The sequence below is a fragment of the Notothenia rossii genome (genome assembly GCF_949606895.1).
Source record: "Notothenia rossii genome assembly, chromosome: 7".
Taxonomy (NCBI): Eukaryota; Metazoa; Chordata; class Actinopteri; order Perciformes; family Nototheniidae; genus Notothenia; species Notothenia rossii.
Window position 1 is genome coordinate 14,898,385 of NC_136905.1, and position 27,389 is coordinate 14,925,773.

The 27,389-nt window shown below is 39.8% G+C and overlaps 1 protein-coding gene across 16 annotated transcripts in view; it reads right to left on the reverse strand.

Annotated features, from left to right (window-relative positions):
* Positions 1 to 27,389, reverse strand: part of syngap1b (synaptic Ras GTPase activating protein 1b) — a 126,478-nt gene that overhangs the window by 27,216 nt on the left and 71,873 nt on the right. For 15 of the 16 annotated variants that reach the window (XM_079691537.1, XM_079691525.1, XM_079691530.1 and 12 more), the window contains exons 4-8: positions 12,107 to 12,198; positions 8,827 to 8,948; positions 3,826 to 3,979; positions 2,918 to 3,016; positions 659 to 898 (exon numbers count right to left, since the gene is read on the reverse strand). In XM_079691537.1, the coding sequence (XP_079547663.1) occupies positions 659 to 898; positions 2,918 to 3,016; positions 3,826 to 3,979; positions 8,827 to 8,948; positions 12,107 to 12,198 (707 nt within the window). Of the gene's footprint in view, positions 1 to 658; positions 899 to 2,917; positions 3,017 to 3,825; positions 3,980 to 8,826; positions 8,949 to 12,106; positions 12,199 to 26,295; positions 26,803 to 27,389 lie in introns of those variants that run through there. The other variant, XM_079691532.1, reaches the window with a different exon arrangement.

Here is a 27,389-nt window from a genome sequence, read left to right on the forward strand (position 1 = left end):
AGACTCCATTTTGTTACTGGCTATTTCATTATAAGACGACTGAATGACAATGTAGCTCTTTAACATAATGTTCACTCCTCACAGTATGTCCTTTCTTCATCTCTTGTTCTTGTTGAAGCGACGCTCTAATGAGCCAAATTGCCTCTTTGTGTTGTTTTTGATCTCATCTAACTCCTGAAGGAAATATGTGGTATATTGCCTCTAAATGCTGCACCAGCTAGTGGCCAACTGTGTCTGTCTGTCGCTTGGTGCTGAGAAGTTATGGTAAAGTTGTTGTTTCTTGTTTTCGCTGAACAGCCCAATGAGAGTAGCAAAACGTCCAAAGCTACAGGTACTGTATGAGAGCTAAATAATGAGATGAAAATGTGTTGCTAAGGGGATCTTCAGATAAGGGGGATCCATTCCTGAAGGTTTATCATCACAAGTGCCTTTTGTCACTGTGTCAAATTCTTTTCTCATTATCATAGAATTGATTTGATTGTGAACATTTTCAATTCCATCCAGTTAAGCATTATGTTTAAGGTATTTTTTAGTAATTGAAATATTTGACTCCCTTAAAACCATACCACATCTTTCAGCAACAAAATGCTAAATGAACCCAAATATCAAATAAGTGTTTCTTTCATATGAGACCTCCATGGTGAGATGTGTGTGTCACCTTGCGTCTCTTCTTGTCTGTCTCCTTGTATAGATGAAGGCGTAGGTTGCGGACAGCTGGCAGGTTGTTGAACTCAAAGTGCTCTCCCCAGAAAACGGTGTCGGTGCGGGGTTTGCTGGTGGTGCGTGCGTAAAGCATGTCGTCCAGACAAAGTTCGCAATAGTAGCGTTTCTTGGCTGGAAGCTCGCGGGCCTCGATGATCCACAGTTTGAGCACATTGTCCACCCTCCTGCTGTTGTCCTGCGAGGAGATAAAGCTGGGTCAAATCAGGTCGAGAGCATTTACTGTCATTAAAAAAGCTTTACACGACAAGATGATGCAATGCAGGGGAAAACACGACAAACGGCAAAGAAAAAAGATCAGAGATATGAAAACTGAAGACGGTGAATGTGAATAAAGGGCGACAGCAGGTCAGCCTGCAGGAGCAAATGACAGGGGAGAAGTAGCTGGTGACATGGTGGTGGAGCTACTGTGGAGGATGTACTTGATAAATTGCTTTCAACTCAGGACTTGAGTACAGAGACAGACGGCAGAATGACAGGGACACAAGGAGGGGAGTAGGTGAGTGGATGCAAAGGCTAGAAAAATGGGTCCATTAAAAAGTAGAAAGACACAAATGAGACGATGCACAGGTGCTGCAAAGACGAGGGACAAACAATGACGGTAATGTTTCTGTAGACAGCTACACTTCCTAATCATGATCACAAAGCTCAAGCTATATTTGACTTCCCCCATGGGAGGAGAGAGTGCCGTGTTGATTGCAGAATGATGTTTTCTGAGTCATTTCAACTAGGCTTAAATGCCATTGTTGTTAGCCCCCTGTTTGTCTGCAGACTATTGAAGTCCTAATTTAGACAACTCAATATGCGAGCACCACGGTTCTATATCCACAGTTCTTAAGTTCTCCATTTGTATGCGCTTTGATAATCAGCGCCAAACACAAGGCGTAATGTATTCTAAACGTCTGAGTTTGAACGTGCTGGACATCTGGTGGCTCAGTTTGCTAGTGCACATACAGTGCAGCAACAACAGCATGGGCTCGAGTCCTCTGCTTCACTCGTTTCAGTCAGATCTTGATTTTACTAGCACCAAAAAAAAAACGAGTAAAACATGAAAACAGGGTGAAGTGGTAGCTCTCCTTTTTGAAAGTACAAACACTCAAAGCTCAAACAGGGATTTGAAAGGCTCCAGGAAGTTAAGAAGCATAATGATAATCTTTGTCTCCGTAGTGAGTCTTATCTCTGAAGATGCATCTGGTCTGAGATGCACAGTGCATGTTGTTTAGGGGTAGGAGGGCGATGATTTTTGGAGTGAGCCCCCATGTGGAGTCCTTGGAGCTCCATGACTCAGCCAGGACCCCCGCGGCCCGAGCATCTGGCCGAGGCATTCGGCTCGGGCGATGTTTCATCTCAGTCTGGCTTAATAACTCTAACTGCCTGGTTGCCATCAAAGCGGCATTTCTTGCATGTGTGTTCACGTTTTTTTAATAACAGAGAGGGAAGTTACAGGACCATTTTACGAAGTAAGCTGGTTGAAAATGAGATTTTGAGTCGATATAAAGTTTGGAGATTTCATTTCTTTAAGCTGTGAGGATGGATATAAACTCACAGTAGCACAAAGGGAGGTTTTTTTTATGTTAAATACTCCCAAATACCCCTTAAATCATCGAGCTGCATCCCATCTTCACTTATTAACCACGATCTGATGTCACCTATGAGCAAACTGACATTAGGCCATATGCAAGAACATTTTAATATTCTCATCCTCAACCCTTTTTTTTTTAAGTGCGATCCAAACTGGACTAAATTGGCGTGAATGAATTATGCCCACAGAAAGCAATGACCTGGACCCATCAGAATTCATTCTCTCAGCTCTTGTTCCTTCAGTATTCTTCAGTATTAAGCATCACACACATGCTGGGTAGGTCAAAATGATCCTGCTGTGTGCAATTTACTGACCTGGCATTACCTGATTGGTGGATATCATAGTTTTTTCCAAATAACAGCAATTGCCACCAATCCCCCACCATCTCGCATTACTCTGTGCAGCTTTAATATTTCTGTGTGGAGAAGCGACTATATTGTTCGACACAGACACACACAGACACAGGGATGGAGTTCACACAGAGAAATGAAGCGGTGCGCTCTTATTGAAAACAGACAACAACGGGAGACGGGGAGGAGAGAGAGAGACACACAGACAGAGGGATCATCCTTTTTGTTTTTTCTTCCTCTACCGCATCCCTTTCTCTCCCCTCACCTTGTTGGGCTTGACAGCTCTCTGCAGGTTCTCGATCCATTTGTCTCTCTCTGCAGCTGAGCGACACGCAAAGCACTTGGTTCCCGATGCCGTAGTCACCTGAGGTTATAGCCAATGGTAAATTCAACAACCACAGCCATTAGTAACTATGGAGACTGCAGCTAAAGCGCCAAAATAATGTCTTGTATTCACTCTCAACCTCTGTCATGTTGCACTAATGGAAAAATGATGGGAAAAGCTGACAGACTCCTACAGGAAATTATTTTGGGACACATTTCAATTTCCTTTCATTCTTCACGTTATATTTTCAATTCACAGTCTCTTTAAAGGTCACCTATTATGCAAAATCCACTTTGTCATGTCTTTTATACATCAACATGTGTCCCCTCTGTGTAAAGAGATTCTGAAAGTTTCAGGAAAAAAGATTCGGTCCCTTTTTGACCTGATCCATTTATATAAAAACCTGTCTGAAAATGAGCTGATCAGATTCTGGCCACTTTGTGATGTCATAACGTTTTTTTGGCTTGTGTAACCATTAGCCATTCACCAACCAAGGTAAACCCCCCCCCTTATCACCTGAATCTCCTCCTAGAGCACCATTGTGTTCTTTTTAACCAATATCTCTCAGAGGGGCGTGGGGAGGGGCTCCTTATTTTTCATCTAAAGTAACAGAGAATCAGCACTTTTGAAACAGAGGGGATTATGGGATGCTGCAATGATCTGTTTGGTGTTTGGAGCCAAACACTTCAGAGACATGTATTGTATATATCTGAGACCTTTAATATATTGATGAAAAACAGTATAATAGGGGACCTTTAACATCACTGTCAGGATTCTGATGCTTTTTACTGCTCTGTGCACTGAGTGTGTGAAAGCTGTTTGTCCACACCGAGCAGCTCAGCTCTCACCTCAAAGCAGTACTCTTGTCCTAGGATGCTCGAGTGGACAGGTTTGATAACGGCGTCCTCATCCAGGGTGAGGTCCAGAGCCTCGGCAGCGCTGCTCGGGGACAGCAAGGACTCATGGGAGTGGGACTCTTTGAAGCTCTGCATCAAACGGGTCCTGGGGGAATGATAGTTGTGGTTAGACGTGAGGAGTGGGGGAGCCTTTTTGTAAAGGTTGCATTATATTTCAGTTCAGTTTATAAGAAACAAAATGTAAATCTTAACTATACTCTCTATAATTCTGAACCCTTGTACCTTGATAACACAAAAGCGTCTGTGTGCAATGGTGGATATGATGTATGATATGTAAATAACACCAAATATATTCATTATATAACATGGTGAAATCGTCTACTATTCCTACAGCAGTCTGCAAGTGGAAATACAGGAATAAGCTCCTAGGACAAAAGCAGCAATCAGAAAGCAAGTGATTACTCAAAGCTTGTATTACTAAGAGGCAAATGAGACACTTCCGAAAAGGAATGAAGACGTTGAAACTATCCATTGTAAATAATTTAACAGGCAGCTTTAAAGTGAACAGACTTATCAAACCTCTAATAGCAAGAGTTCATTTGAATAACTTTTAAGAAAATCCGGTAAGAATAATTGACACTTAAGTGACTGAAATGCTCATTATAACCTTGTTTGAAATGTAAATAATCACTCCTTTCACTACACACAATCAAAAGGATGTTCCCCATAATGTGTCACAGTTTTGTCTATTTTCGGCAGTTTGATAAACCAATAGAATAAAGATGTGAAAGGAGAGATCTTCATTTTAGTTTGTTTTTACATAACTGTCTTACCAGATATATCCAGCTTTTCCCCTCCAGGCTAAACATTTGTAACTCTCCACACAATGTTTCAAGATGCTATTTAATACTAACAATAATCCTGAACCCCTTAAGTAAACAAGGTTTTTGCTAAAGCCCCTCCATCATGCTCACCTACTGTACACACTTTCTCCCACACTCATGCAGGCACAAAGGGATGTCAAATGACAGACTAGCTCAGCAGACGGTCACTAAAAGGGACGCATGATGACACAGGGAGTCCAACCAGAGCACGTGTGAACGAAGCCCCTCAGAGAAGAAAATAGTGGATGGAAAGAAAGAAAGAAAGAAAAGATACAGTATGTCCTCCGTGCTGCGTCCGGCTCTCAGCTTCTTCCCTGCGCTCACACTGCTTTTGTCTACATTCAATCGTAACGTTCATCAACAGTGAACTGATTACTTGTATGGGACCAGGGGGGAGAGCAAGAGGGAGATAGATAAAAATAGACCCAAAGGAATGAGTCAGATTGAGGGGGAATACAGAGGAGAAGAGAGAAAGAGTGGGGGAGGTCATGAGAGGATGAGAGAGAAGGAAAGACTGGGAGAGGTAAGGGTGAGGGGATAGAGAGAGAAGACCTCTCAGAGGAAATCACTTTGAGTATGTAAACAGTGGATCCTTTGGAGAGGAAGAAAGTGAGAGCGTGGATTAAAGGGAAGAAGGAGAAGGGAAGAGAGAGGGACTGAGATGAGAGAAAGGGCGCTGGAGGTAAAAGAAGGTCTCAGTGGGGAGCTGAAGTGCAGGAAGAGTCTAACATGAAAAGACACACACACACAACTCACCCTATTGTAATCCACTAGTCACGACTGATAAACTTCAAATCTAAGAAAGACCACCTAAGCACCTCTAATGATAGACTAGAAACAAGAGCGCGATTAGCAGATACAAAATATTTAAAATATTGTTTTGTGCTTCACTGCAGTGAAAAGACGACTGATACAAAGACACGTAACTCAACGACACCACTCTGTAGAGTCAATGAATTCATTAGTCCCTTGGCAGATAATAAATCGTATTTTTTGAATCAAGCAATACATGTAAGACATGATTCTGCTTCCAGTTTCAAAACAGAGGATGTTCTGCTTTCCCCTTTTTAAAATCATTTCAAATTGAATAGCTTTGATTTATGGGCTGTCAGTCCAACAAAGCAAGCAGATGGAGACGTCAAGTTGGGCTTTTTAGAACTTGTGAAGAACTTTCTTCACTTCAGTTGTTCCCAAATTCATAAACTAAACGATTGAAATAAATATCATGTAAACATAGTAATGAATAAAAAGCTTTAAAAAAAGTGTCCTTATATTATTGATATGATACAGATAATAAATCAGCAAAAATGACTCACTTAAAAAATCATTTATTGAGCACAATGTGCAGGTTCTAACATCTCAAATGTTAAGTTGCTACATTTCGATTTGATATGATTTCAAATAATTGTTTTGTTATGTTTAAAGGTTCATGTAAAAAGGTATGACTGGTGAATATTATTATCTTGTGAGTAATCTACTAAATACAATAGTAAATAGAACATTATACCTTGCAAGACAGGAAATACTTTCAGTCAGTAACGGGCTAGGATACAGAGAATATTTATGTATCTCCAGTATATAAAAGAGGGTAGCTCTGAGACCCATTGGGTGTTTGCATGAGCAATCAATTCAATTCATTTTATAGAGAATATGTGGAAAAAACATATATATCATTATTTTACAGCCTGTGTGGGAGCTCGGAGGTGTGTTTATAGCTGCATGAATATCAATCCACGCTGAAAAAAGCAGAGTGTCTTCTGTGCAAACTCTCTCTGGATAAATAAAGATAAAAAAAAACAGAATAATAATAATCAAAGCTGCCGATGTTCACCGTCATGCCTGACAGGGAACACCCAGAGGACAGCAGGAGATGTGAAAGAGGCAAATAACCCCGACTTCAACCTCACCTCTTGACTTTTCTGTCTGTTCAGTGTTTTCTCAGACTGGCCGAGGATAATAGACACCTACAACCTTCCCGAGTGAATAAATCATGGGTAGACGCACTCTGGCAGAAACCTTGCTCAGGGAAGGTTTCAGCGCTCTCGAGTGCTCGGCCGCGCTGTGTTTAGATCATCAACATGACCTTGTTCACATCGGACGTTTTTCCTGGCTGTGGCTGTTCCGTGGGAGCTTATAGATGAAAAATGAATTCACAAAATAAAGGTTAGAACTTCTTGTGGGTTAATTCGTTCGTCCGACAGACAGAAAATAAATGGCCAATTGTTTTTGACAAGTCATTTACATTTTTTTTGTTTAAAGTTATCTCGCTCAAACTCCTCAATTTTGATGAGTGGCTAGTCTTTTTCTTATTAAGTTACATTGAGAGTGAATGTTTTTGGGTTTCAGCGGATTTATCGTGCGAGGAAAGAGATTTTTTTGTCACATTAGAGGAATACAGAAAATGGTGATTTTTCAGTATTGATTCATTGAGAACGTTATCATTATTGCAAGGATAGATAAAATACTATACTTAACTCTATTTCTAACTATTTCTAGTTTTCTTGTTAACTCTGTTTCAATAGTGCAGCTGAATATACACGAGAAAGGGGTAAAGAGAGAGGGCAACATCACAGATTCATTCTGTGGAAAGAGCTCAAGCCTTCAGTACATGGCATTTGTGCTAGTGGAGCTATTGAAGTGCACATAAGAGACCAATGCTATTGAATAACTGTTAACCAGGCTAGTTTAGGTAGAACAAAAAGCCTTCCTCATTTATTTCTCTTATAATTCCCTAAAACTCTAATGAAATAATTTCATAAAATACTGAAAAAGGACACAATGCTGCTGTCTTAAACAGCAATTAAGTGAATTCTAAGCTAAAAAATGAAAAACATTACTTAAAAAATGAACAACTTCAATTGTTATACTGATATATCATTGATTTCCCTTTTGAGATTATCTTTTTTAGAACAAACTTCTGCCAAACTTGAGTCTCTGAGGATATTTTCCCTTAAAAATGATCCTTGAAACGCTGGTGCTGCTGTGCGTGACGAACGCTGGAGCTGCTGCAACTAGGAACAAGATACAGAGGAGGTATAATTAAGCAAATCTCCCACTGACTCATTATGGTCTGTACAGCCGCCATATGGCTGTCTGCTGGTTGCCATGGAGAAAGAGGCGATGTTTTTTCTTCACCCAGCAGAGAAACAACGATGGTGCCAAGTGTTTTAATTGTGTGTGACACTGAGAGCGATAAATAAACAACAATTTCCAGCAAATGATGGAAGGAGATAGAGATACATAGGCAGATAAAGAAACATATAGATGGACAAGATACATAGAAAGATGTTTAGAGAGAGATAGATAGATAGACAGACAGACAGACAGACAGACAGATAGATAGATAGATAGATAGAAAGATAGATAGATAGATAGATAGATAGATAGATAGATAGATAGATAGATAGATAGATAGATAGATAGATAGATAGATAGATAGATGGGCAGACAGATAGACAGATAGATAGATAGATAGATAGATAGATAGATAGATAGATAGATAGATAGATAGATGGACGGACAGATAGACAGACAGACAGATGGATAGATAGATAGACAGATAGATAGATAGATAGATACAGTAGATGGATGGACAGATAGATAGATAGATAGATGGACGGACAGATAGACAGACAGACAGATGGATAGATAGATAGATAGACAGATAGATAGATAGATAGATACAGTAGATGGATGGACAGATAGATAGATGGACGGACAGATAGACAGATAGATAGATGGACGGACAGATAGATAGATAGATGAATAGATGGATAGACTCCGAACACTCCACATCAGTTGTCTTATAAAACTCACATTGTGTCCAATCTGAATTAGTTTACACTGTTTAATTTCCGCTGAGTGTGTTATGTTCCATCCACACTTCCTTTTTGATTCAAAACAAAGCTTTATATTGTAGAATTAGATGGAGAGTAAATTGTTTTTGTGATGCCAAAGCATTTACACAAACAGGCTGGGAGAACAAGACAACAATGAGCTTTCATACATAAATGCAACTGCACAGTGTTTGCAGATGAGCAGCCAATCACAGCCTGACACAGCAGATTAATCCACACATGAATGTCCAACATCACTCTCACTCACTGACCTGTCTTGGTCGGCACTGCGGAAGCGGGGGAGGATCATGTGGCGGAAACTGCTGGTTCGGTCCAGTTTGGGCTGACTCTTAGCCCTCTTGATCGAGCCCTTCAACCTTCTGCTGAGAAAGCTCTGGAGGTGGAGGGGAGAAACAACAAGGACAAGACAAATGGAGGAGGAAAGGGAGGACGCGCATTGTGCGAAGTGACAGAGGAGAAGGAGAAGAAGAAGAAGAAGAAGAAGAAGTGGTCGGCGTGAGTTGGAGATGATAGGATGAGATGTGAGGAGAGAGTGAGGGATGATTGAAGAAGAAATATTGATTGTAAAATATAAAATGGTTTCCATGGAGTCGGTGTGGTTTGTGTAGAACGTATTTAAGTGACAAAAAGACACAGACAAATGAAATACATGATGCATGACAGGGGAAAGCACAAGATACATTTATTATCAACAAAAATCATACACCCACACATGGCAATTTGTCACATTGAACTGCAGTGTGGTCACAGATCCTGCGGTGGGCAGTGCTGAGCCATACAGTCCAAAGATAAGCTCTATAGTACATGTCAGTGAATGATCAGAAACACAATCTGGAGACACTGATAAGCAGGAAATTGTTCATTGATGAGGTAATTAATTACTTGGGGTGTGTACCAATACTCACTGAGGGGTATTTCTGTGTTTACTTGTGTGACAAATATGTGGAACACAATATATATTTTCTTTTTCTTCTAAATTAACAAAGGCTTGCGTTCAATACAACAAAAATAAGGTTTCAGCCAGTTTAAACTCAAGCAAGGAGAAGCAGCACAACTCTGAACTCTGACTAAACTTGATTTTGCGTATACTAGGGATGAGGGAGCCAGATCGCACATTTATGGTTTCTAACACAAGCACACAGAATATGTCTTTTAAGCTGTTAGTGGATTAGTGGTCAGTTTGATTTGAGTTTTGTAGGGTGGCTCAGATTTGCTTGTCACAAACTGAAGATGGCTGTGTCAGCAGTTATTTGACCTCTGTTACTTTGTCAAAGAGTCTCTTGCTCTGGTCGTGATTATTCTTTCCGAACGTATAGAGTTCCTAAAAAGAATCCCCAGCCAGAAAGCGTTTTCTGTTACAATGACAACCAGCAACCTTGAGCTGTTATGTCACAACTGTGGCGTAACTGCATATTTAACACTTTTCAGAACAGTGTTTTTAATTCTCATAGCTTTTTTCTCCTGTTTTGATATTTTTGGATGTGCTTGAAGCTTGAACTGATGGCTGTGTAAATAACTTTAAAGCCTAAATCAATCATGAAATGTGCCTTTTTTTGTACTGTAAAGCTGTGACACTTTATATATTCATTTATAAAGTGAATCCTGGAGACTCATAAGCAATATCATATACCTATAGCATAAAAGCATTGTCGAGCAGGGGAATGGCTGCAGGCAAATGACAACTCATCATCTGTCATCAGTCAGAATGTTCTGATGCCTGTCTTGAGGATATGACTAAAGACTTGGCTCCATCTGCTGGTTCCAAGCTAATAGCCTGCATGACTAAATCTGATTAGATTAGCTGCTCCGTCTGACACTTTAAGTCTCAAAAAGTCAAAGAATTAAATACAGAGGGAGACAAAAAGAGAGAGCTTAGCCACTATCAAATATTAATGAAAAACAAAAAGTTTGAGCCAAAAGCCAAACTGGGCTTTGCGCTAATGGCGTATCTGGCTCCTGCAGTTTCTCATACTGCAACAGTGAACGGGCTGCAAATAGTTTCCTGTGTAGAGAGAAAAACAAGTCCGGCTATTTCCAGCTAAAGTGCAAACACCAGCAGAAATAATAGAAAGGAGATGGGTAACATGGAGCACTTGCACAAACTTAATAAGACACCAATCTATCCTTTAGTTGAAGCCCTTTGAGGTGCACGTGCGATACAATGGGATTTCATTTCTGTTTCTATGAATAAAACAATAAACAGATTATTTCCGTCCACAGACAGAATATGTTTTGCTGCCAGTTCCTCTCACTGAAGTTGCCTCCAGTACAAAAAAGACACACAATGATCCCAGGAGTAGCAGTGACAGTACACTCGGAAACAAATATGACTCTTCTTTTGGTGACATTAAAGAATCATACCATGTGTTCTGCGTGTTTTAACCGATTTACTACCAGTCAATTCAGGACATTGAAGGTAATCATTGGTTATTATTTTGTTCCCATTGGATGACATCCTTTTAGCAGGCTTTTAATTAGGTGTGCATTTTATCAAAGTGATTATTAAGTCTGCTTTTCCTTTATATGCATTACCTAAAAATACTTTAAATAATCATAATATTTATTATTTATACTGTATAGAATATATATAGAACTTTTCAAAACAGTTGAAAAGTGCTTTACAATAACATTATATGGAGATTCAGTTCCTATAGGATAATAACAAGTTGCTATAATAAGCGACATAAAACATGTTGATCTTTTATTTTAATTGTACTCTTTCTATTCATTGGGCAAAAGCAGTGCAGATGTATTAAATAAAACCACACTTTAAACTTATCACACCATGATGAAGTAACTTTGACAGACATTAATGCCTATTACCCATCTCAATTAGACTATGTTTCAAAAGGTGGCTAATTGATTTCCGTATCCTCTGGAAATGAATGGAAACCAACGGCTACCACGAAAAGTAGATATACATTCAATTGAAAATATTCAGTTTACTTTTAAGGACCAAAAAAAACTAGCAAACACATGTGGTATACTTTGTGGTATACTGTTCTAATCATTCTGTGAATATTGAATTAGAATTTGAGAGACGAGATGTTTCCATTCTACAGGCATCATAAATGCTGTAGCCAGTGTCTCTGCTTCAGATGTAGCCAGTGTCTCTGCCTCAGTTGTGTCACATACCTCAACGGGGGGCAGTGGTGAAATAAACGTCCCTCCTGCCACTGGACTCGAACTGGCAGCCCTCCAGTCTCCGCCCCAGTACAAGAAGGGGGAGGTGGAGGAGAAGGTGGCAGGCGAGTGGGGCAGGGTGAGGGAGAGGGAGGAGGACAGGGAGAGGGGCAGCGAGCGGGGCAAGGGGGGCGTGCCGGGCCCCTTTTTGGAGCCCTTTTTTTTCTGCTTCTGCCGATCAAGGGCATGTGAGGGGGAGACAGCCAGGGAGAGGGGAAAAGGGTAAGGCGGGGTCCCGCTGGCCCTGCGACAACAGGAGGGTGGCGGGCCCAGGGCGGGAGACGGGAGGAAGGAGAGAGAGAGGGTCGGGGGCAGCGAGCGAGGCCGGGAACAGGGAGGGTTACTCACGGATTGTCGGAAGGGTTGAATTGGGGCACTGGGAGGGATCTCCATGCTGGGCTGCTTCCCAGTGGCTATGCTCTTCCGCCGGGCGCGATGATCTAACAGACAGGGAGAGAGAAAAGGTTGACAGGTAAGACTGAATATCAGGAGGAGGGAAACATCTGAAGGTAAAATGAGGGCAGAACAAGGAGTGACGGTGCCGAGACAAAGCTAAAGGATTCAAGGATTCAAGACTTTTATTGTCCTTTGTGTATAGCTACAGTGTAGTTATGTCAATGGAAATCTTAGGTCACAGGCTCCTCCAACAGTGCAAGTAAATAAAATAAAATAAAATATGGTAGCAATAGTGCAGAATAGTCTATATACAAGTAATTGGAATATTGATATATATAAGTTGCAAACAGATGAATGTTATGGATGTCCTGGTGTTTAACAGTCTTATGGCCTGTGGGATGAAACTGTCCATTAGTCTGGTTTTAGTCCTTTAGCGAGAGGACGTTGGGAGAGGAAAACTTGCCATTGTGGAAATAAACAGTCATGGTAGAGCTGTTACTGACAGTCTGCCTAAATAAAACCATCTTTGGTCGTCCACCAGCGCTGCTGCGAGGACTGTAATACACCGTCATCTGTGTGGAGGGGGAGAGGTGGACGAAGTGGGCGAGAGACTATTGAGAGATAGATTTTCTGTCTGGACATGAGATGAGCGAATGTTAACAGCCTGTATGTTGAGGCGAGGGAGAGGGGAGGGACCGGGAGATGAACAGATAGAGAAGAGCATGCATTAAACAAACAAAGCACTTATTGACTTCCGTCAGAGAGTCGGTGCCTAATGCACTGGATTGGTGAGTAAGGGAATACACTTGTGTCCTGCGCATGATGGATGATGGAACGAGTTAGTTAGAGAACAAGGGGAAACAAAACAAAAGAGGCCTGGTTGAACTCAGATGAACTGCAGCCACAACAATGTGAGTGAATGTTGAAAGTGTACATATATGGCCTGATTTCCACTTCCCCGTAACTGCTGTCCCTCACCCAAATGCTGGAAAACTCAATAAAATGTCAGGACTGTATGTCTATCTCAAACGTCCTTAAGGGAAAGTCTTATACATGCCTTGTATGAGGAGTGTGACATTTAGGACAGCCAGTGAACAAAAGAAAGACTAGAAATGGCCCTCATGATCCACAGAATGACATACCAAATCTCAGGATAGTTGGATAAATCAATAAATGGTTGGACCATAAAAGACTTGCTTCTAAAATATGAAATTGATCCACACTATAAAATAAATCATGAAAGGATCTACCATGTGTCCGACTGACCGTGTTTAGAGGAAGGGCTAAAACAGAGTCATTTCTTGCATGTGAAAGATTTTTGAAATGCTTTGCTGTTTTGGCAGTTTGCTATAACAATATCAAATTCAGTCTTTAGGCTCATTGTCTTGGAACCGTGGATTTACAAAAAAATCTCTTACAAATCTATGTGCTATATTTCACAAGTGGAACATTTGAACGGCTGGTGGAGTGAAATGAAAATAGGAGGACTGCTAAATCATCCTCGGGGGTCAAGATGTCTCCACAAAATGTAACGCACACCAGGCAAAATAGTATAATAGTAACAGTTCTCTGATATTACAGACAAACTGATTTTACATCCCTAGAGCCATGCCGCTAGAAAAAAAAGAAGTACATACACGATTAGACAAGAATATGTAAAGTTATTGGAAGTCAACAGCTTTTCTACCATTTCCACAAGATGAAGACGCAACAGTGCCATGTCTTATAAAGCCTGGGTGAGCATTATTCATTACAGTCTTTTGTTATTGTTTCTAAACAGCAGAATGATCAAAGCCATTTCTACATCCTGTTTTTCCCCCTGTTTCATATTCATGTGTCCTTTTCCTTTCTTTGCATGTCCCTATCAAAGAAACATCTACAGCATTATAACCCTCACATAAAATACAAGTTGGTTACATTTGCTTGTTTGTTCTTAAGTCTTGTCTATTTCTTTCAGCATTGCAGCCTGTCCTCATGATGTGTGTCTCTGCTTTTTCCTTTGCCTTCTCCAATCTCAGCCTGTCACAGTCACACTAATATACACACACACACACACACACACACACACACACACACACACACACACACACACACACACACACACACACACACACACACACACACACACACACACACATACACACACACACACACACACACACACACACACACACACACACACACACACACAAACACACACACACACACACACACACACACACACACACACACACACACACACACCACGCACCTCTTCTCTCCCACGCAGCTATTTTACATAATTCAAATAGTGCATTTATCCCTCTCGTCTCTTCAGCCCTCTCTCTTTCTCTCCTATCCTTTCTCCTCCTTGCACCCTCTCCTCTTTTCATACCGTCCTCTCTCTTTCTCCCCCTTCAGACATTTGTGGCATCTACTGTAGAACCCTCCATTTTCCACATTACCTCAATTCCTCTTTTATCCTTGTCGCCCCTATCGTTGTACTCCTTCATTTAACTGTCCAAATGGGACATGTTTTTCACCGCACGACTGTCTGCAATCCTGACATTTTCTTTAACCCACGCGAGGAGGGAAAAAGATGACCAGGAAGGTGTTTGGAACCCAGCTATGCAATTGTCTTCTTGCAAAAAATCCACAGTTTAACAGCTACCAAATCAAACTCTGCAGATGACTGACTGGTGGAGGAGTCTTCGAAATGAAATCTGAGAGAGCAGGGATCAAACATGAGGAGGTTACTGAGAAATCACAGTGGAGGGAGAAAAAGACTCACCATCTAGTTCCATTAAAAGGTTTCAAATGCACCTTTAACAGTTCATCGTCATTTCATGAATAGTAGGACATTTTAATCACCTAAGTTTTGTGATAGCTGTTGCATAATGGCAATTTCCTCCTTTGAAAATGTAAACCTACGCTTTCAGGAAGATTGACACAAAATGAAAGACAATTATACAGTTCCTGGTAGATTCTGTATAACTCCATGTTACTGAGGGGCTACATGGTTCAAGGAATTTATATTCTTCAAATAGTTCAGCACATTTGGAGAAAATATGCTGAATGTATCCTAGTGTGGCAGGCATCTCTCTCTCTCTCTCTCTCTCTCTCTCTCTCTCTCTCTCAATTCAATTCAATTCAAAGGGGCTTTATTGGCATGAAAGTTAAATTAAACAATGTTGCCAAAGCATCACAATACAAAATAATTATCAACATTAACATACATTTCAAATGTTTACATATTATTGATGATATATATATACAGTCTCTCTCTCTCTCTCTCTCTCTCTCTCTCTCTCTCTCTCTCTCTCTCTCTCTCTCTCTCTCTCTCTCTCTCTCTCAGAGCACTACTCCCAGTTTCTTAGATGTTTGTTACTCTGCATGAAGTGTTAATGCGGAGCAGTTATCATGGGTGCTGCCCTGTACGGCTGGAGGTTACGCCAGCTTTATGTATGCATCACAACTGCAGCCATCTCAATTAAAAGGCCTCAGAGCAGTGATATCCAGATTAGCTCCAGAATATATTGTTTCCCAAACTAATTAGTTTCTCCTGTAGGAGCAGATTGTGCAAGACGGAGCATTCTGGTACGCTCAACTGGAATCTGTATGAGGGTAAACAAAAAATGAGAACACAACTGAGTTCTGAAAAACCAAAAGCAGTCTGTGAGTGTACCATCCAAAGCCTTCGGGTAATATCGCCCCACCCCTTTTAAAAAACCTCTTCTTTGGGTGCCAATTTGGAGTCATGAGATTCAGTCAGAGCATGTGTTGTATTACACCCTTCAATGGAGGGTTTCATTGGGGTCAGGATTTTGGTTGGAAATCAAACAAGTTTTTGTCTGCTTCATGTAGTTGCAGCTCTTGTTGATTTCCCCTCAAGGGTAGAAAGTGTGTACTACAAAAAGAAAATGGAGCCCAGCCTGCCTGCTACTTCAGGCAGTCCACTCCAACACCAATGATGACATGCCTTACCTCCTCATACAACCAACCAAACACATTCCCTGTAATCTGACGCTCTATTTAAAATTGCAAGATTTGCCATCTCTTCCTCTGCTGCTGCTACTTTTCTGCTCCACTACAAACCCAGCTTCCATCTGTCGGCTCAGAGGAATAGTTATTTAATCATCACTCCTCAATGTTCTATGTAAAGAGAACTTGCTGGGAGTGATGAGGCCGGAGCCTTGACGCCAAACTCGGATGAACTACTTTCTTTTTTTAGAGCTTGTTTTGTCTTGACTAACCACTATGACTGCCCCCTAAAAGCTGACGGATTCAAATTTGACCTGTACGTTTTATTTTGAACTAGTTTAATGAGGGGTGCTGCTCTTCAGGTGCGCTGAACTCTGGTGATATTTGGCCACTATGCATCGTATACTTCAAAGAAAACCACATCAATAATTTCTATCTCCTAAGAGAAAAAAAGGCAAGAGCCACAAACATATGAAATATTTTAAACCTGGCGACTCAGTAACGACTTAAAATGATATTCAGGCTGTCCATGCAATGATAACCAGGGGGATACATTCATTAAATAGCCTAATGGAAAACAACGTTATGGATGTGATTGTTAAATTATCGAGTGACCCGTTAACAAGAAAACACAACTCTATCATAATTACTAGTCACAAGTGTTTTACTAAGCATGTAAACACAGCCACTCGCAGCAGTTTGTGTTCACATTATATTTTTATTCAGAAATTGCTGAGCAAGAATCCCCTGCGCCGTGTAAGCATTTACTTTCCTAATCTCCAAAGAGACTCCGAAGCAGTGTTGGGATTTAAATGCAGTTTGACCTCAAAGACATTATATTTCTAGACTTTCCCAGTGAGAACATTGTCTGCTTTCATTCAGATTCCTCTGTATCTCACATGGGGTGGAGATCTGAACGTGGCATAGTAATCCTTTCTCTTGCCACAGAGCTGCTCCCTCAAGCATGTAACCTTTCTGCATTCAAATCAATACATGCAATACAAATGTGCACTTTTGACAGCTAGTCCCCTAAAACAAATGGCAGTGACTTCGTGCTTTTTCTTTTTACAATTCACTAACTACGTAATAAGCTGGTAAAATATATTATTCATTCATTTACAATACATTTACATTCATTTTCATTCACCTTTTATTTGTATTTGTTATATTGCCATATTTTATCCAATATGCTCCTTTAGATATCTTTTTACTTATTTTTCCTTATAGCTCTGTGAAGCACCTTGAGATGACGTTGTCTTTAAAGTGTGCTATATAAATCAAATGTATTTATTTATTTATTTACTGCTGTATATAGGGAATAGGGAATGTGCACATTATCTTATATTGCTTTAAAATGGCCAAAAGTCAATTTGTGGACTAAAGTTAGTACAGTAGTGAACCCTAAAAAAGGAATATCATTTGAAAGTTCACTCACAAACAAATGTAGTAAGATATGATCCCTCGTAAAGGATTGATCTGCTGATGAAGACCGTTGGATATGGTTGAAAGCCCCTGACAAAACAAGTAAGTGGATCTTCAATTAACATTGTTTTGTCCAAATATAAAAATGTGTTTTGCATTTTGTCAAGCAGCAAGCAGAGAAGTGATGAACGGATACATAAGAAGTCTGTCTTTAGGAGTGGGTGTAACAACATTTGATTGAATCAAAACATAACTCTCATCTAATAACCTCTGCTCCTAAACTGATATTCTATCCTACGCTGAAATCTCCTTAGATAACTCTAAGAAAATGGCTTAAATTATGACTAATCATTTAAGGTTTGGCTGCAGATTATATCCAACAAAAATAATAAAGTTACTTCCTGTTTTGCTCTCATAGGATAGTGGGAAATAGATGAGACAGTTAATTGCTAAAAGCCTGTTTAGATTTTTACCCAGAATAAAGCTCTTACACAGGTTTGGATACCTGACATTTTTTATCATGCACCTAGATTTACTCCCCAGGGGGCATTATCTATCATTTGGTAAGAGTAAATGCTGAGAGTGTTTGTTTCATTTTGGAAAATGGCATTCTTCAACTTGCACAGTGACCAAAATTCACTGCTTGAACATAATACACCATACCTGCCACTTTTTACACTTAACATGCGCGGGTGGAGAAATGTGGGCAGCTGTGCAAGTAAAACCCATTCAGAACCAGTGTATAAATCATCTGATCCACAGTTTTTATGCAAATGGGAGAATGTGAGATGGGTGGAGTTAGCAGGCCTATTGAGCGGTGTGACAAATTAAACCAAAATTAATGGCATGGTCATTGTCTTATTTCAAACACTTGCATTCTCACTTTAATGGTGTATTAAAGTGTGACAAAAGCCTCGGTCTGGAACAAAAAAAGTCGGGACAGGTCTGTTTGAATTTTTTCCTCACTCACTCTCCCTTTCAATCACAACCAAGGCTCTGTATTCCGTTGCCTTGGCAACAATTTTTTCTTTTTTTATCCCTGAAGCACCTTACCTTTTGGTTTAAAACATGCCATACAACAAGAATAAAGAAGACGCCCATGCAAAGCGTGGAGACATCTGCAAACCCATGAATACCTCTTTTAAAATGCAATTATGAATCTACTGTGTGGAGATTATGTAATAGCTTGAAAAGCAGACTTTAAATATGCAGCCGTGCTGAGACATCATCCTGTCACAGGAGGTGGTGATTCGGTCTGGCTGGGGTCATGCGGCCGGTAGACATGCCTGTCTCTTTTATTTAGCTTCTTAATAAATCATCCATGTGCTGAAATAACATGGTTCAAGTTCCTTATTATCACTATCACTGTGTTGTGATGGCGAGGTGCAAGTCTATTAAGACCTTAATCCGTGATGAAACAGGGGGAAAAAGGGTCTCGCCAAATCTTGAGTAACAAACCACACCGATCAGATCACTGTAATCACAAGTGAAACTCCATTTCCACTTATTATTCACACGAGACGTTAATACAGGTAATGGCTGTGTCCAAAAGTAGCTTATTTGTAAGGTCAAACGAATACAAATGTAATCGCGTTAACAACAATAATAATCCGTGATTAATCATGATTAATCACACGTATTGGAGGACCATCAATTTTCCGACACTTAGCTAAAGGCAAGCACAAACCTGCTGTTGATTCACCACACTGTAATGTGTGCTACACAGGGCATATGCTCATATCGAAGTATTCTTGGTGCCGCTATCAAATCCAGATCACTATCCTATCCTATTCCTACATTTGGGATCTTGTCCACTATCTCCCACTCCAGTGCTATTCCAAACAAACGAAAGTCTTGGTTTTGGCTAAGGTAGCCATTTTGTTAGAAAATAGTTTGCTGCTATATTCGTATACGCTGTATGAAAACATTTACTCGTAAATTGTAATATAAAAGTAATACATTAACATATCTTTCAGAGTGTAAGGTGAAATTCTTCCATTGTTTCTTTTGTCCAACCAGAATTGAAAAAAGAAAATGCAATATTGGATTTAAAATCTTACATAACAGAGAGAAATGCTCAGACAAGCCTGTTTACTGGTTGATCACTCCAGCATAAGATCAGCAGATACACACAGAAAACAGAACCTGCAACCCCACATTCACGGTAAAGGAAGGAGTGTTCATGTGTGCGGACCACCGTTTCATGTGTTCACATGTTTGTATGAATAGCCATGTGTGCTAGGCAACATGTGAAATGCTGCGCTTGCTCATTGTGAATGTAAACCTGATGTCAAGCAGAACGCTGAAGAGTGAATGTGTGGGTGGCAATCGCTTCCAGCTTAGACCCTCTGAGAGAACTGAGGGAGAGACAGAGTTAAAAGAGTGGGAGGCAGGGATGTAGACACACATGAGTAAGAGGTTGGTTAAAAAAACTGAAAAAGGAACACTGTGTGTGTGTGTGTGTGTGTGTGTGTGTGTGTGTGTGTGTGTGTGTGTGTGTGTGTGTGTGTGTGTGTGTGTGTGTGTGTGTGTGTGTGTGTGTGTGTGTGTGTGTGTGTGTGTGTGTGTGTGTGTGTGTGTGTAGGGTTGGTGGGTAAGTGTTTGTGTAGGAGTAGCAGGGACAGCGCAAGAGCAAGACTTTATGCAGTGAAGACAGAAAAGAGAGATGGAGAGAGGAAAAAATAAAGAACGGAGTGAAATGGAGGAAATGCATCAGGGGGAGCAGTAACAACAGAAAGGGAGGATGAGGGGGAGTTGCACTGAGGAAGGGGGAGTTGGAATGAGAGAGGGAGGGAGTACAAGAGCCAGAGATGGAGGCTGGAGTGGGAGTGGGTGTCTTAATAGCGCTGAAACGCTCAGGGCTTTTTGTATGTTTGCCTTTGTTATGATAGAACGCTGTTTGGCTCCCTGTTTGCTTTTGATCCATGAACTGTGAATACAGATGCAATGCAGCCTCTCCCGTGTTCCTCTCATTACATCATTTGATGTATAACTACCCAGCAGGTAAAGCAATGCACTAGATCTTAGGGTTTTACTCCCTACCATAAATACATACAGAAAACCTTTTGTAGTGATAATATTTTTCAAACCTTATCTGGCAGAGTCTTGGACACTCGCTGAGCTGATACAACCTCTGCAGTGGCAATCCAAACTGATCCAAAAGAGGAAAATGTGCTCGGTTGTGGAGAAACACAGGCACAGAGATGATTTGAAACACAGATAACGTGTGAAGATTCAATCCTCTAAAGAGCAGCAGCAGCAAAGCAGACCTTGACTTCTCTATCAAAGTCCATTCTGCTTTCTGAATAATTTGCTCATGGAGTGTGTGCAAACAGCTATGGTATGTTTCAATGAATGATAAATGTGATTTATAGATTTTACAAGTGTGTGAGGGTCTATTTGCTGAGAAGGCACATTAGTTTATGTGAGAGGCTTTTGATGGTAATACATATAAATACAGCTGCAACTGACAGGCCTTGTCATTTTAGATGTATCTGTTTTAATGATAATGAGTAATCATTTAGCATAGAAAATATCCGTGAAAGATGGTCATCACAAATCTGTTACAATTTTATTTGGACGAAGACCACTATACTCTTATATAAAACAGGGGAATTGGCACATTATTTGAGGAGCTGGAAACAGCAAATATTTGGCATTTTTGCTAAATAAATGTCAGGTGCACTCCACCGGTTTCATTTTACTCATCATTATTCAGTTATATAATGAGTTATGTGGCTCCAGGGGATCTTTTTAAAGTCTTCAACATCATTTCAGTTTCAGTTCAAGACTTCAAACTTTCAACCGAGAACCTGTATAACCAACTATCAAGTGTGGAGTTGGAAAGACGTTGGTGTTCAACAGGGAGGGAGGGTCACTTGAAAGACGCTAGTAGGTGTTATTATGGGAAGTGTAGGATCCAGCAAAGCCAGGACAAGTACAAACCAGAAATAAGTTCTGTTAAATAAGTAAAAACAACCTATTTACTAAATCCCATGCTAATAACTACATATCCAGCATTAGGAAAGAGCCTTTCTCAACGGTATATTCACCATTTGTTTGGTTATGGACTATTTTGTAACTCACCAAAATATTACGTTTTTTAGAGGCCTTTAATAAACATAATTACCCACAAAACTTAGATCTGTGTTTTTCAAATGGGGAAATGTGTACGCCTAGGGGTAATTTGGAATACTGCAGGGGGTATGCCAGAGTTTTTTTTAAACATAACTTAAAGTGGACCTATCATGCTATATTTGAAAAATATATTTTAGGGCCATAACATATATAAAACATGTCTGGGAAGTTTTTTTTTCAAAATACCAAACAGATCACCATGCCTCATACTGCTCAAAACCCCTCTTTTGCAGCCCTGTTAGAGAAACGCAGATTGTGGGTCCTTAGCTTGAAAAAAATAAATAAGAGGAGGCGGAACTAATGCCTGATCAGAATTCTACCGGAGATAAAGTTACATTCTGCTGTGATAAAACGCCATCCTGTTCTAAACCACATCAAGGATTATTTCTGAAACAGTATGGAGCTCAAATTATTTTTCTCTTGCGGGTTTATCACAAGGTGAGTTCCTTTTTTTATTTCCTGCTTTTTAAACACATGTGCTACAGTACAGGTTAGCTCTGAGTGTTAACGAGGCTTGCTAATGTAAAAAATACATTTTTACGTCCAAAACACGTCAGGCATTGTTTCTGATTGTTTCTGTGGGTCCACCATCCGAAATTACGTAATATCGGCAGCAAATCTGTATCCGCTCGCTGTACCCCCGTTTTTAAAAGATGTGCGTACAGAGGAAAAGAGAAAGGGGTTTTATTTTCTGATTCTGCGAGAGAATTGATTTACTCTTTTTATATATATAAAAGACATCAAAAAGTGCATTTTGCATGATAAATAAGAATAAAGCATATTTTTGAATAAAAATGCTTTATGCTATTATGATAAGTATTAGCATGATTATTAATAAATACTTACAAATTCAGCTTAATATAATTTCTTAATTGTTGATACTAATATAAATATCTAATATCTGCCTGTATTTTATCTTTTCACTTTGCTTTGTTCGGGACATTTCTCTGCCCTTCGCTGTGTTGTGCCTCTGCATTCAGCTATCACTCCTCTTCTTCCCCGGGGCACTGCTCGGCCCTGGCTGACACTGTAATCGGTGCTTTGTGAGTCGGAGGTGCAGGACACATTCAATTCTCGTGTCTGGACACAGATACTATGTTAAGATAAACTGAAGGTTGCTAAACTGGCAGGCTAGTGCTGATTAGCTGGAGAAGAGGGACCCACTTTGAATGTTGTGTTGACTCATGGAAACGGACAAATTTGATTCATTTATCAAGAAGATTTCAATTTCTAAATGCAGTTCCTGCACCTAGTTGTATGAAGATAACTGAACCCAGCATTGGAGGCGGTGCCCTGTTCATTCCTATTAACGATTCTCAGTGGCGCTCCAAGCCAAATTGCTTGACTGTCAAGTTATACAATTACCCAGATCTTATGCAGATATCCACCATCTAGTTGGGCTAATTTAAATGAACAGAGTGAGAAAAAATAACTCTGGATTTGTTAATTTACTCTTTACAATTTTTAGGACGGATTTAAATAAACATTATATTAGTTGAAAAATGGATATGCAGATCAACAGCGATCTGTTCCCCAATGTAAGTCATTATGTGAGGTTGTAATACCAAGGATTGGCTACTGCAAAACATTTGACTTCATATCCCCCCACTCTTCCTGTTTTGTCTTACAATATAGTTAATAATCCATTAAAACACACTTGCATCAAGTTATAGAAGCGAATGCAACAGAAGCAAGCACCTTTACCCAGTGGAATTATAATCAACTAACAACTACAGCAAATAAAATATACAGCATGCCATGAAAACCCTGACTGGAAGAACAATATTTGAAAGTCTAAAATAGAAATGCACTCATTGTTACATAAACAAGTCAAATAATCTCTAGTGTGTGAATGTTACACAACAGCTGAAAGCACAAAACACACAATCATACTGAAATATACAGTGAGATTATGGGGGTTTAACTTTAGCTGCAAACTCAATGTCATGTGAGAAACAAGCATCAGCGAACAGTCCGACCATGACACATTTTGACTGCTGATCAGAAGTTTCTCTACTCTACATGAACAGTAAGAGCCAAGTTGGCAGACCACCAAAATCCTGGACAATCCTTTCATGTTTCAAAGTGGGGCTGCCTGGAAATATTATTTTAGAATTTCAAAAGCCACCAGTCGAAATCAGTCATTTTTTCTCTCTTTTCTTATTATTTGTACATTGCTAAAGACATTTCTATGAATCAGGCAAAAGTAATGCTCATGCCGGGTTTATAAAAATGATTAAGATAATGGCAGATTCTGGATGATATTGATAGTGCCATTTTTCGGTTATTTTCTGTCAACGTTAATGTTGTGAAGCATATGAGGTTCCTACAGCAGAGCTTTATTCTGAGCTGTCAATCAATTGCCTGCCGAATAGAAGAGGAGGGGGAGAGCAAGGTACTCTGATTCTCTGCCAAACGCACCTACTGCAGCTTCAACACAAAGAAATAAAAGGTCTAATTTTGGATCAAGCTTTTGTTTCACGTTGGGAATTATTGGATTTTTAGGCCACAGAGAGGAGAGTACAGTCTGATCTGATTTACCTGGCTAATGCTTCTCGAAGTACATTATTTACTAGGGATGTAACGATATACCGAATATCGCGGTATCGCGGTAAATAAACGTCCCAATACCGTCGTGAGACTGACAAAATCTACCGCGATTAAAAAAAAAAAAAATTAAAATTTTTTTTTTTTTTTTTAAACACTTTTTTTTTTTTTAAACCTTTATTTAACCAGGTGGTCCCATTGAGATCATCGATCTCTTTTTCAAGACAGACCTGTCCAACATGGAAGCAAGTAGGTTACAACATGAACATAAAACAACAGATAACAAAAAAGGACATCGTATTTACAGGGCTACATTTACACACCTAGAGACATTGACAAGTACCAACAATATATTTATATCTCGCCCTGTCAATAAGCCTCACCTTCTTGGTGGAGAGACAATGCACAGTTTGACCCACTGCTGTCACCCATGGCCAAAGCATATCTCTCAGTCCCACTGAGGTGGCGTTAGACTTTTTCGCTGTGGGGGGGGGGGGGGGGGGGGGCGGTGTTATGCCGTGTGTGTATGCACCTCGCGGGAGCGCGCACAGCGCAAAGCAAAACCTCCCAGACATGTATTGATCTGTACGGCAAAGTACGGTTTGGAAACTATATAATTTCCTTTTGGAGGGCATGCATAACACGGCATAACACCAGAGCCTCGCTGCGGGGAAACGTTGGCGCTGTTCCGAGTTTGTTCTAATCTGTCAAAATGACAGACTGCTTTCAGATTTTTCCGTCATTGTTAAATAAAATATTCGGTTAACGCGACCACTGCTGTCCCATCAACATCAATACCAAGCGAGAGAGTTTTTTCCAGAGCAGGGGATATTGTAAATGCCCAAACATCCCAGCTTATAAATACCTGGAAATGTGGACATTCTCATATTCCTAAAAACCTGTCTGATGATGCTGAGTGAGTGACTGGTGAGTTTGAGTTGAGTTACTTGAAAAACTAAAGTGAAACTTGATTTATTTTATTGCAGGGTCTGATTATTAAATGTCCTTGTTTATTTGTGAGATGCAGAGGCACAAAGAAAATGCCTACTTTGTTTGGTAGTACTAGTAGGTACAAAAACACTGGTTTTCTTGTTCCAGTCTGTTACTGTCACTTTGTTTTTGACACTTTAAAATACTGCTATCCTACTAAAATGCTGTACAAATCAGATGTATTATGTAATAAAGAAACATTTTCCGAGTAAAATATGTTTTTATTTTGAATTTTTCCCCCCCTTTATTATTCAATATCGCGAAAAATACTGTACCGTGGACTTATTATCGCGATATTATCGTACCGTGAGTTTTTGGTATCGTTACATCCCTATTATTTACTGTGCATGTGTTTCTCCCCACGGTGCAATACAAACACTTCTGGAGGCACCAGACACCTAAACCCTGAAATCAAACAGCGCTGTGAGCAATGCTCAAAGTGGCACATAAAAGGTGTCGGATTTATGAAAAGTTTAAATCTTTAATGTTGCTTTTAGCTTTGGTAACAAACATGAACTGAACTGTCCATCATTTAATCAGCAAGATAATGAATAATGTTTTATGCAGAGCTTTTTGCATGAATATCACATTGCATGTGAGGAAACAGCAGATGGTACGCAGTGGACTATTTGTGCTCTTGAGCTTGATGAAAAACCCACAGAAACACAGAGAGAGAAGTGATGTCACCATTCGACTGATGGGTGCAAATGACGTGAAGATTAGAAGTATATTTACAGCTATTCAAGTAAATGGACACTTTTGTATGTATTTAAAAGTAATTCAAACAATGTAATCCTAGAATAAAAAATGTCCCAAATTGGGATCAATAAAGTACTTCTAATTTTATACGTCAGTGAAATTGATAGGGTTAGGGTTAGGGATACGTAAATCATGACTGCTGGAAAGAAAGTAGAAAACTGCAGTTTAAAACTGAGATATTCATGAATTCTCCTGTAAGAGACAACACATTCAATCCTTTTTTGACTAAGATTAAAACATATGCCTACATTGGATGATATGAGTTGCATTCACATATATGGATTTAAGGGGAACAAAGGTCAAATACGAACACAAATATGTCCTACCTAGATCAGGTGGGGCTTGTTGTGCTTTGTGTCCGGACTTTCCAAGAAAATGTCTCTGGGTTTCCAGTTTATATGACCTCACAGTGAGCTGATGAGATGCCTTCACTGACTTCAGCCTGTATTCCACTGAGTGTCGGTGTACGTTTGAAACTGCAGCAGCGCCGTAGTTTGTGTTACATTCCACCGAGAGTCGACGCTTGTTCTGAATCGATACTCCAAAATCACACAGTGATATTAACGTCTATAAATAACTGAGCGTGTTAGTGTATCTGCAAACGGCACCTGCCAACGAGTGTCGAGACACACATGTGTTTGTCTGAGTTTCTGATGAGCAGGCGACCATCCTCTGGAGGGTTTTTAAGGCCAGGTTGAAGTTCCGACAAGGAAATATTGCTAAAATAGCCAGCAGTAAATTACACCAACAAAAATTAGGACAATAACTTAACAAAAGCCAGTTAAATTGACTCTACTATCTTACTACAAAAGCCCAGCAGCACACTTCCATATTGCAAATTGATGAATGTTGGTCTTCAATCCATGAGCTCTACATTCTTATAGATACATAGGTATATGAATAAATAATAAACAGCTAGCCTTCCCTACCAAGGCACCTAGAAACGGGGCTCTTCAAGGTATTTGGGTATATTACAGTAAATCTTAAAGAATAATAGATAAAGAACTTTATTGGCTAATAAATGTAAGTACAGTACTCTACAAATCTCACATAAAACTATAAACGATATATTTATATATAATATGTTAAATAAATATAATAGCCTAGTAATATTAGAGGGATAAAAAATACCATCAAGTGCAATATGGTGACCATAAACTCACTACTGAGGTCCACAGACACACCAGAAGTCCCTATACAAAGATTATAGGAATATTATTAATATTTTTGCTTAACTAAACCTGACTACAAACACTATTACAAAAAAGTAATCATACACAACGTTAAACTGTTGTAAGTGGCCTGTAGGTGGGGGGATATCCTTAAAAAAGGTACAGCACAGGTAAATTCGGAACTGGAGGCCTTAATTTACCTTTAAGCTGACCCAAAAGTGCCACGATGACAAGAGAAAGGGTGACAG